The sequence below is a fragment of the Clupea harengus genome, chromosome 23 (assembly GCF_900700415.2).
Source record: "Clupea harengus chromosome 23, Ch_v2.0.2, whole genome shotgun sequence".
Taxonomy (NCBI): domain Eukaryota; kingdom Metazoa; phylum Chordata; class Actinopteri; order Clupeiformes; family Clupeidae; genus Clupea; species Clupea harengus.
In genome coordinates this window covers 4,059,141-4,071,640 of record NC_045174.1, presented here as the reverse complement: position 1 = coordinate 4,071,640, position 12,500 = coordinate 4,059,141, and the positions used below count along the sequence as shown (strand labels likewise).

The 12,500-nt window shown below is 45.2% G+C and overlaps 1 protein-coding gene across 1 annotated transcript in view; it reads right to left on the bottom strand.

Moving 5' to 3' along the window:
- LOC105908569 (ankyrin repeat and fibronectin type-III domain-containing protein 1) overlaps positions 1-12,500 on the bottom strand; it is a 74,237-nt gene that overhangs the window by 60,574 nt on the left and 1,163 nt on the right. The window contains exons 2-3 of the mRNA XM_042703222.1: positions 9,698-9,861; positions 6,487-6,719 (exon numbers count right to left, since the gene is read on the bottom strand). Of these exons, the coding sequence (XP_042559156.1) occupies positions 6,487-6,719; positions 9,698-9,861 (397 nt within the window). The remainder of the gene's footprint in view (positions 1-6,486; positions 6,720-9,697; positions 9,862-12,500) is intronic.

The window sequence follows — 12,500 nt, the reverse complement described above, 5'->3', positions numbered from 1 at the left end:
CACACACACACACACACACACACAGACAAACACACGAACAGTGATGAGGGGGTGTAGGAATGACACAAATGGGATTCCTATCATCAAATACTCCTCTGCCTGTGTGTGTGTGTGTGTGTGTGTGTGTGCATGCGTGTTTGTGTGTGAATGCGTGTTTGTGTGTGTATCTGTACGGGACAGAGTGCTGTGAGTCACTGTTTCCAATAACGCCACATGGGGCATATTAGAGGAGAATGCAGATACAAGAAAAAGAGAGAGAGAGAGAGAATGAGAGAGAGAGAGAATGAGAGCAAGAGAGAAACAAAGACAGAGATGTGAGTCGTAACTTCAATTCATATACAGCACAGGACATCTTACCAATCTATCTAGCAATCTTACGACATCTTATGAATAATATAAACATAAACATATTTACAACACAGGCATACAGTATATATTCAAGGACTTCATGGGTAATCAGTGAAAGACTCCCATCAACCATCTTTGAGTAAAAAACATCAACAAGTTGCTCAACTCTGTGGTGAGGGAAAACAGCTAATGTAGCAAAACAAGACTGGCTCTTTCTTACCTCTCTCTCTCTCTCTCTCTCTCTCCCTCTCCCTCTCTCTCTCTCCCTCCCTCTCTCTCTCTCTCCCTCCCTCTCTCTCTCGCTCTCTCTCTAACATACACACACACACACACACACTAACCCTCCCTCTCTCTCTCACTTACTCTCTCTCTCTCTCCCTCTCTCTTACTCTCTCTCTCTCTATCTCAATGTTAAAAACAGAGTCGCCATTAAGATGCATGTTGAAGAGGCCTAACTCGACATGTATCCTCGTCTCTCTGTCTCACACACGCGCGCGCGTGCACGCACACACACACACACACACACACACACACACACACACACACACACACACACACACATACAGACACACACACAGACACACACACACACAGACACACACACAGACACACACACAGACACACACACACACACACACACACAGACACACACAGACACACACACACACACACACACACACACACACACACACAGACACACACACACACACACACACACCGCTGAAGGGCTGCATTCTTCAGGCCGCCGGCTGGGTGCCTGCCAGTCCCTGTGCCTCTGAGCTTCACTTCATAAACAAGTCACACACACACACACACACACACACACACACACACACACGCATGCATAAACTTGTACACATACACATTCTCACACATATACACAGAGATGCATACACACAAACATGCAAGCACACACACACACACACACACACACACACACACACACAGAAAACACTCCCCTGAAAATGCACATCTCTTCACTGACACATACACACACACAGACAACAAACATCACGATACACACACACAAACATGCCACCCAGGGGACCCTCTTGGGTACATTGCCCCCATTCAAAATACAAGAATAAACTCAGCCTTAAGCATAGCACAGTAAGACAGAGCTAATATTCTAGCCTCAAATCTACCACATTCACACATACACACTGTCTTACACAAATACATATACAAACAGGCACGTAACATGCACATGTACATAGTCACACCCACACAAACACATATACACTTGCACACACACACACACATACACGCACACACACAGACTTGATTGTTCCATATTCATCTACACTCTGTGTTTGTACAGATATGCTTGCTTACATATAGGCTTATTTATATTTATATATATATATACATATAGAGATGAATATATATATGAATATATATATGTATGTGCATATGTACATATAAGCATCTGCGAGTTAGTATGAGTGACATTGAGTGAGAATGAGTGAGAATTCCTTACAGTTGAATTTTCTGTACTCTTCCACTTTGGCCTTGCAGACCTGACAGAGACCAGCTGCTCAGTGAAAAACAAGCTGCTAGGTTGAGTGGCACTCACTAGTGCAAACACACACACACACACACACACACACACACACACACACACACACACACACACACACACACACACACACACACACACACACACACACACACACACACACACACACAGACTTCTGGGTCTCCTACTTCTAACCCTCTGTTATAAGAAATGATCTCGAAAAAAGCATCACAAACAGGGTGACCATCAGCACTGACAGCTTCACTGAAGCCTGACCTTCAGCTCAAACTGTAACTACTTTAACAGTGAAAGAGACAGAAAAGAGAGAAAAAGAGAGAGAAAGAGAGAGGAAGAGAGAAAAAGAGAGAGAAAGAGAGAGGAAGAGAGAGAGAGAGAGAGAGAGAGAGTAAGTGAATTTTGTATGCATGTATGTGTTTGTTTGGTGCCGTGTTACTTTGAAAACAGCCTGTAAAAACAGTGGGATGCAGTGGATTGAAGGAGGGAATGCCCGGATCCCAGATCCCAGAATGCGAGCTATGCACCTTGAGAAAACAGAAGGATCTCCTCCTCCTCCTCCTCCTCCTCCTCCTCCTCCTCCTCCCCTTCTCGCTCTGTCTTTCCACTCGTCTCCCAAAAGCAGGGGACATTTTCCCTCCACCTCTCCGCACCGCACCGCCAGGCAGGCACCCTCTCCTTTCTCTCCCGTTTCTCCCCTTTCTGTCTTCACTTGTCCCCGTGTCCCCAACGGTAACAAAAGACAAAAGGCAAGAGGGAGGGATGGAGGGAGAGAGAGCGAGAGAGAGATGAGAAAAGAAGAGTAGAGGGGAGTGGGGGAGACCTGTGTCTAAATACTTAATGAGCGCCCATTTCACGCGGTTACCCCCAGCAACCAACAGAGCGACAGCAAGAATTCCCAGGCTTCTCTGTTTCAAGAGTGTGAGTGTGTGCTTAAGGAGAGGGGTCTGGGGCAAGCCTGGCTTTCTTTGTGAGTGCGTATGTGTTTTAGGGAGTGTGTGTGTGTGTGTGTGTGTGTGTGTGTGTGTGTGTGTGCTTGAATGTGATACACAGCCATTTTTTAGGCACTGGGAGTATATGTGCAAATGTTTCTCACATTTGTCACAATGTAAATGAAGTCCATTTACATATTTTTCAAATCAAGACATTACTTCTCAGAATTACAATCTTGCCGCCAGAGTTTATGTAAAGAAGTTCAAAGAGAGGTACTGATATTTAAAATATACCCTACAAGTTCACTAAAGACATCTCTGTTTTCATCAGAGGTGACTTAAGGGGGTATTTCAACAGATGGTGTGTACTTTTGAACCATATGTGTTTATGTAAATCTGCGCATGTGTGTATGTTCACATGAGTGTATTAATATTGATATACTTGAATATGAGTATGTGTGTATGTATGTTTATATGTGTGTTTGTGTATGTATATGTACATGTGTCTATGCATGTGAGTATGTGTCTGTTAATATGTGTGCAGTACAAAGAAACTGCTAACTGGTGTTACAGCACCATCTTCTGGTGTGTGTGGGTGTGTGTGGGGGCTGTGTGTATGTGTGTGTGTGTGTGTGTGTGTATGTGTGTGTATGTGTGTGTATGTGTGTGTGTGTGTGTGTGTGTGGGTGTGTGTGTGTATGTGTGTGTATGTGTGTGTGTGTGTGTGTATGTGTGTATGTGTGTGTGTGTGTGTGTGTGTGTTTGTGTGTGTGTGTGTGTATGTGTGTGTGTATGTGTGGGTGTGTGTGTGGGTGTGTGTGTGGGTGTATGTGGTTGTGTGTAAGAGAGAAAGATTAAAAATGCAAGCTCACAGTTAGATATTCTTCACTAATTGGTGTCACTGCATGACAAAAATCCATCTAGATTAACCAGTTACTAAACAAACAGAGGCATACATATTCGGACACACACGCAAGCGCGCACACACACACACACACACACACACACACACACACACACACACACACACACATACACAGTATGGGCCCTGTGACAGTCAGTGACTGAATTCTAATCACTTCATATACACAGATAAAACATTTACACACTGACTGTACACCATGGAAACATCAATTTATTTCAGGGGTCAAGTCAAACGGCTGTCAATCTGTTAACTAACACACACATACACACACACACACACACACACACTAATATGCGTACACATAGGACTGGACAATATATCAAAAATATTGATATATTCAATGCTATTTTATACAAGATATAAGAAATTACCATATTCGTCATATCGAGTATATATCTACGCAGGTTGCCATCTGCGAGTGTTTCAAACTGACTGCATTTTAACTTGGAAAAGTGGTGCATCTCTCTTTCTTTCGCACACACAGACACACACACACACACACACACACACACACAGACACACACACACACACACAGACACACACCTGTGTAACCACCACACACACACACACACAGACACACACACACACACACACACACCTGTGTAACCACCAATGAGAATAGGAAACGGGGGACGGAGGGCGACATTCTTTATCCAATCACGTTTTGTTCTCCACGAAGCTGCAGTGTGAGCTCCGCCCTTTAAAGCCTTCACCACGTCCTCAGTAGTGTCAATTAATAGAAAATGTCATTTTGATGGTCAAGCACATCATGGTGACCAGCCAATAAAAGTTTTCTATTGCTGCGAGGCGGACTCAATATCTCAGAAACATGCGCAGCTGAAGCCCTCTCTGGGTTTGTAAATGTAAAAGTAAATGTTTGCAAACTCTAAAGGGAGAAGTAATTCACTTAGCCGGGGTAGGTCTGTGCACCCAAACCACGCCTTGCTGATGCCGACAAATAAACGATTTATGAGATTTGATCATCTCGTAGTGCCATTGTGACAATAATCTTGTTTAGTTGTAGGCTGTTACTTAGCCTTTGCTATAGCTTCAAAATGACCCAGTAGCTAGACACTGTACACGAGGCCTTTCTGTGGTCCTTTTCATCTCTGAATGCTTGAACAGTGTGCATTTAAATACTAAAATCCTAAAAATCTGGGGGTGATCCCCCCCCCCCCCCCCCCAACAACTTTTCCACAAAAGCCACAAAAAAAAACCAAAACAATATAAATCCTAATAAATAAAAGCCAAAAGGTAGTATTTGATTGAATTACTGCGATTGCAGCCAACACTATGGCAGACGAGTAGGTTTAGGGTATTATCTATTGATTGAAATGTAGTTGCCCTCTCTACACGCGAGGATGACATCCTGATAACTACTCATTATTATTTTGAAGTAATGAGATCATATGAGGTAGCACCAGCGGTGAACCTTCAGGGCCTGGCTGCTGAGACAAAATGAAGAAAAGAATAATACGTTCATAAAATAATCTTTTCAACTTTGTTCCCCCCAATGTCAAGCACCTTCCTGACTGAACCTTTATACTTTACGATGTATGCTGTGTGTAGGCTTATAATTGTCTTATGTTCATGTTGGAAACACCCAAATGTATTTTGGCAGTCTTTGATAGCATTTAAGATGGGATGCATATGCAATTGGTTTTTATTTTTTATTTCATTTGAACACAACTATTCAGATATAGGACAGCATTCTGTGTTTTTGATATTACAAAAAATTATAATTAAACTGATACTTAAACATTATACTTAATTAAATTTTTTATTATATTGCATTGTATCATATATAGTCATTTCTCCTCGACATATTAAGATATGACTTTTTTAGCCATATTGCCCAGCCCTACGTACACCGTACACTGTCTCCGTATAGCCACGATACATTATAAACAACAGAAACTGCTCTAGTTTCTAGAATACTAGTTTCAGATCTTCTACGGCTGCTTCACAGCGATCATCAATACACATACAGTCCAAACACAGAGACGCAGATGCAGCCAACACGCACACCAATGCATTTCCCAAAAGACAACCATTATTTAAGACCTCTATTTGAATAAAGTGTAAGGAGTTAAAGGATAAGCTTCACTAGCACAATCGCAATGCAGGATCACAGACTCAAACACACGCTAACACACAGACTCACACACATTTCAGATGTCAGCCTTGAAATCTCCCCAAACATACATATGTACTCAAAACCAGCCTCTTACCCCCAAACAGAACCTGCTCATCAGATCCAGGGTAGAACCCATGTTGGTTCTAATGTGATAATCCACCGAATGTGTGTGTGTGTGTGTGTGTGTGTGTGTGTGTGTGTGTGTGTGTGCCTGTATCGGTTTCTTTCACCATCACCTGAGAATCAATTACACACACTCAGCAGGTAATGAGGGCTCATCTTACTTCATCACATGACCTCAGACAATACACACTGCTCAAACTTTAATGAACACTTGAGCCCACCCATCGCCTGTGTGTCAATGGGCGAAAGTGTGCGCGTGCAAGTGTGTGTGTGTGTGTGTGTGTGTGTGTGTGTGTGTGTGTGTGTGTGTGTGTGTGTGTGTGTGTGTGTGTACATCTGTGTATGTGAGACCCAGTGGCACTAACATGTTTACACACTTTCATATACACACTTTCAACAACATATCAAGCATATCAGATAGACAGAGAGAGAGAGAGGGATGAAGGGAGACAGAGAGTGAGAGAGAAATAAAGAGTGTAAACTCACAAACTTTCGTTTCAGTTTGTTCTTCCCAGTGCGCTGGCCCCGCCCCTCTGTGTGGGTGTGGTCCAAATCGTCCCCGCCCAGCTGGTCATCAACGGACACACTCTTGCGTAGGTAGGCCGCACGTGAGCGGAAGTGCGAAAACGGCGACTGGGAGCGCGTGCGAGACTCCACACACACGCGTCGCAACTCTTCATCGCGATCATCATCATCGTCCTCTAAACGCCATAGCTCACCTGAGAGAGACAGGCAGAAGAACTTTACCTTCCCAAAGCTGACAATGACTCAAAAGGCAATCAGTCTGACATTTACAGCTCAGCAACAAACTTTACACAGCACACACACCTTGCTTACACAGTACACACCCAAACAGACACACACACACACACACACACACACACACACAGAGACACACACATACACACACTCACACACCCAAACAAACACAGACACACACACACATTACACAGCACACACCCACACAATTCCGTGTGATGATATTACAGCCTGAATTATTTCTGTACAACCTTTTCCTGAGGCTGCTATCTTGCAGAGCTGATAGGCATTTGATTAAATTCCCAATCTTTTCGATTTGCAGATTTTTATCTGTGGAGTAAGATTCCAAAATGGCCGCACTGCAGTGAGGTGCAATCTGACATCCTGGGGCAAGAAGCAAGATGCCTCGAGGGGGGAATTGATTACTTGGACGCATTAGAATGGCTACTGCCACGGAGCGAAGAACCAATTTATTCTCACAGCGCTGTGCTGTGGTTAAGGTTAAAATTACAGAAAACTGCTAAAAAGATGCTACACTTCTCATCAGGCAATCTGCTGTAGTGAATCGAGATGCTCGGGATAGCCTCTCTGCTCAGCGCCAGGTCATTTTGTTTACATCAAAACATGCACAAGACATGTTAGGATGACATATGCGCCCAGTAATGCCCCAAAAGGTAGATATTGATCAGATGGTGGAAGCGCCGCGGTCCTTGTGTCAATGTCACCTCTTCATTCTTGACTCAGCCTGACTCTGACAGCAGGCTGCAGCTGCAGTGACATTAGTGGGTGCGTCTCGTGTTCTGTGTGTGTGTGTGTGTGTGTGTGTGTGTGTGTGTGTCTCGTGTTCTGTGTGACCCACGTCCGGTTATAGTATGGTGTCATCATCCATTTAGTTTGACTGACAGTGAAATATGAGGATGAAGGTGTGTGTGAGAGAGTGGGAGTCTCTGTGTGTGTGTGTGTGTGTGTGTGTGTGTGTGTGTGTGTGTGTGTGTGTGTGTGTGTGTGTGTGTGTGTGTGTGTGTGTGAGTTATTATTAGTCATGTAATATTGCTTTGGGTTTTGGCATTTAGTGTTTTCACTCAGGCGTGATATTCCTCATGAAAACACAGCAGCTTGAGTGTGTGTGTGTGTGTGTGTGTGTGTGTCTGTGTGTGTGTGTGTGTGTCTGTGCACGCGTACAAAAGCACGTGTGCATGAGTGTGTGTGTGCCTGCTTAGTTAATATGGACTGGAGCAAAGGAATATAAAAAACGGGAAAGGACCTGCTCTACCGGCGATGACAGTGGTTGCTAAGCAACTAATGTGGCAAAAAGGCTCAAGTCTTTGGGTTTGATGTGTGTGTGAGACAGCGAGGGGGAAGAGGTGGGGGGTGGGGGGCATTTTATTCCTGTTTAAGATGAGGAGCATTTCTTGAATGTCTGACTGGCTACTGGGTACTGTTTAACACTCAGCCTGCTAGGTTGCTGTGCCCTCCTGTGTTCTGCACACTACTGATGAGAGTGAGTGAGAGTGAGAGAGAGACAGAATGAGAGAACAGGAGAGATGGAGAGGGGGAGAGAAAGAATTATCATTGTGATGCGACAGTGATCACTAAAACACCTTGGAGCACAGGGGATCTGCACTGTTCTGGTAAAGATAAAGAGAAAGAGAGAGTGAAAGAGAGAGAGAGAGAAGGAGAGAGAGGGAGGAAGAATGGGATTGAGAAACAGAGTATTGTGTGTTTTTTTTAGCTTCATGCAGCTGATCTGAGTTCTGTGGCTCTGGACTTTTAATCCGTTCTCCTTTCTTCCACTTGTATGAAAGCTGTATCCATTTTTACACTGTTCAGCAAAATGAAAAAGATGGCGTGCCTCTGTGTGTGTGAGTGTGAGTGTGTGTGTGTGTGTGTGTGTACCTCTGTGAAAGTAACACACAAGTACATACACACACACTAGCACTTACCTTGTGATACCTCACCTGCTTTCTTGCAATGTGTGTATTCTCTCTCTCTCTCTCTCTCTCTCTCTCTCTCTCTCTCTCTCTCTCTCTCTCTCTCTCTCTCTCTCTCTCTCTCTCTCTCTCTCTCTCTCTCTCTCTCTCTCTCTCTCTCTCTGTGATTGTGGGGTGGTGGTGTGTGGCTGAGTGTCTGTGGATGCCCCTTGGTGCACATGATAATTTAACACTCTCGCTGCCCCCTCCCCCAACACACACAAAGCATGAGGAAAGGGAGAAAATGGAGGGAGGGAGAGAAAGAGCGTGTTGGAGAGGACAACGGAGAGAGAACAGGAGAGGGAGAGAAAGAGAGTGTTGGAGAGGACAACGGAGAGAGAACAGGAGAGGGAGAGAAAGAGAGTGTTGGAGAGGACAACGGAGAGAGAACAGGAGAGGGAGAGAAAGAGAGTGTTGGAGAGGACAACGGAGAGAGAACAGGAGAGGGAGAGAAAGAGAGTGTTGGAGAGGACAACGGAGAGAGAACAGGAGAGGGAGAGAAAGAGAGTGTTGGAGAGGACAACGGAGAGAGAACAGGAGAGGGAGAGAAAGAGAGTGTTGGAGAGGACAACGGAGAGAGAACAGGAGAGGAAGAGAAAGAGAGTGTTGGAGAGGACAACGGAGAGAGAACAGGAGAGGGAGAGAAAGAGAGAGTTGGAGAGAACAACGGAGAGAGAACAGGAGAGGGAGAGAAAGAGAGTGTTGGAGAGGACAACGGAGAGAGAACAGGAGAGGCTCTGAAGGTCATGCCTATCCTCCGATGAGGGCTCTAAAACCTTTTCAGAGAACAGATTTCAGAAAACACACACACACACACACACACACACACACACACACACGTGTGTATCCTGATCCAGAACTCTTCGTCCTCTGTCTGACACACTAAAGCCTTCACAAGATTTCAGGGAGTACACAGGTACACACACACACACACACACACACACACACACGTCTGCTCTCTAACACACCTGGAGAAGGCAGCGTGCAGGCTTTGGAGTGGCCAGGACTGGAGGGTAGTCGTCGGCGCGGCGGACTTTCACCAATCACACGGGCAACCGTAGGGGACTGAGGGATGCTGGGTAATGTGCGAGACTTAGCCAACAGTGGCCTCTGCAGCTTCCGCTCCAGCGACCTGCAGACATTTATAAACCATTAGTAACACACTCGTAACACGGACAGTAAACAGCAATAACCAACATGTACATAGTGAATGAACAATTCAGCAGTTTATGAACAGACAGTGTTCTGCTATAACACAGGTGAGATGTGCACATCTGCGATGTGGAATGGAGGCCAAGCATTCAGAAGGCTGAGTCTTCTTCACTGGTGGCTTGGACTGGTGAGGAAACACAAACCGTGGCATGTGGTTCATAGAAGATTTGTTTGGCTAATGACACCTGTATATAGAGACGCAGAACATAAACACTGCAAGCTAGGCAGCAAAAAGGTTTGATATATTTGGAAAAGCCTGACATGTCATTAAACCTGACCACACTTCTGATTCACTGCAGAGCAGCACAAACGCAGGTGTGGAGAGTCTTGTACAGTTATGGTGCTGGCGCTGCGAAATGTCGCCTGGCCAATACCACAGTCTGATTCAGCAGTCCCTGTGTGTGTGTGTGTGTGTGTGTGTGTGTGTGTGTGTGTGTGTGTGTGTGCGTGTGTTCTTTATTGAGCCATCTCTGCGACTGGCAGAGTTCTCTAGAGTGAAGCACAGCCCAGGCGCTGGCAGTTTGGACTGCACTGCAGCGCCCCCTACTGGTGAGATCAGGCGGGGAGGCACTGCACTGCAGGTGTTTGATCAACATTTCATTATTTATGTGGAACCCCTGAGGACTGTCCTGCCTCCCACCTGGTGACTGATGACTTACTCCAATGTCTTACATTTACTAGGAAATGAATGTGAAGCCCTGTCCTGTGGCAAAGGCTGAGATGTTACAGTTTGGTCAAGCGTGAAAATGCGCACGCGTGTGTGTGTGTGTGTGTGTGTGTGTGTGTGTATGTGTGTGTGTGTGTGTTTGTGTGTGTGTGAGAGAGAGAGAGAGAGAGAGAGAGAGAGGAGAGATAGAGAGAAAGAGAGAGAGCGAGAGAGAGAGGACCGAGACAGACAAATATGTTTGACTGAGAGACAGAAAGATGTTTGTATTAGTGTGCGCTCCCGGTCTGATATACTACACAAAAGGAGTGAATCTATCACTGCCAGACTGTTGCAGTGTACAGCCTGCAGGATTCCATCAGCAACAATTCTCTCTCACACAAATGCACACACGCACGCACGCGCACACACACACACACACACACACACACACACACACGCGCGCACGCACGCACGCACGCACGCACGCACGCACGCACACACACCCACCCATACTCTTCAATGCAAACATCTGTTGTCAAACACTCTAGCACATTTGAGCATAAAACAAACAACTTAACATTTCCCCCACCCTCTCTAAATCCACACAGAGACGCCGTTAGGGACCCTGGCCGCCTGTGTCTGTTCATCTGCAGTCAGGCTGGACTCATCCACAAAAACAGTCATTAATCTGGTGTTACACAATGCCCTCTGTGAATAGTAAGCCTTAGTTTTGTTTTCACAGAAAAAAACAAACAAACAAACACACACACAAACACACACTCACACAGAGCAATCCACAAACCAATCCACGGCCAGAAATAAAACTTAACACGTACAATTGGTGTTATGTAAAAGGTCAGTTCAGGAACAATTCGGGTTCATTCTGTGTTTTTTTTTTGTCAAACACCAACACCAATACCACCACCATCAACAACAACACAGAACAACAAGAGGAGCAGCAGCAGCAGCAGCAGCACAATCATAAAATGTGATATATATATATATATATATATCACATCATTTATTATCATAAACACTCTTTCCATCTGATGCAGATGAGAAGCCTTTTCATGTCCTGGGTGCCATGAGATGGACATGCTCCAATACTCCCCATCTACTTCTGACCATTTTGGGCTCATCTTCCAGACCTGTTGCTAAGTGACTCTATAAGATGAAGACCAAAGAGCCCACTGTGAGAGGCAGTGGTATGCCTGCGCGTCCCTTCATGTGCACGGGGTGTGTGTGTGGTTTTGTGTGTGACAGATCATGTGGAGTGTAAGTGTGAGCATGTGTGTGTGTGTAGGTGTATTTGTGTGTGTGTGTGTGTGTGTGTGTGTGACAGATCATGTGGAGTGTAAGTGTGAGCATGTGTGTGTAGGTGTATTTGTGTGTGTGTGTGTGTGTGTGAGAGAGATCATGTGGAGTGTAAGTGTGAGCATGTGTGTGTGTGTAGGTGTATTTGTGTGTGTGTGTGTGTGTGTGTGTGTGTGTGTGTGTGTGTGTGTGTGTGTGCACGTGTGTGTGTGTGTGTGTGTGTGTGTGTGTGTGTGTGTGTGCTGGCTTTTTGTTGTACTTCAGGACTTAATTGACTCATCACAGGGATTGATTGGCTTGAGGGTTCACTCACCTGGCTCGGTGGCTCCTAATTAGTATGTGATTAAATCCGAATTTCCATTTTTACTCGAAACCCACATACACGTCCACACGCGCACCCACACACACAAAGACTAAAGATTAAAAAACGAGCACCACTTCTATCTCCAGAGAGTTGCTCTCTGACACGAGATGGAATGATGGACAGAGAGAAGAAGTAATGAAAAGAGAGACGGGAAGAGGGAGGGGCGGCACATCAGGGGAAGACGAGTTGGGAATTGTGTGCGTGTGTGTGTGTTAGAAAGAGAGAAACACACACA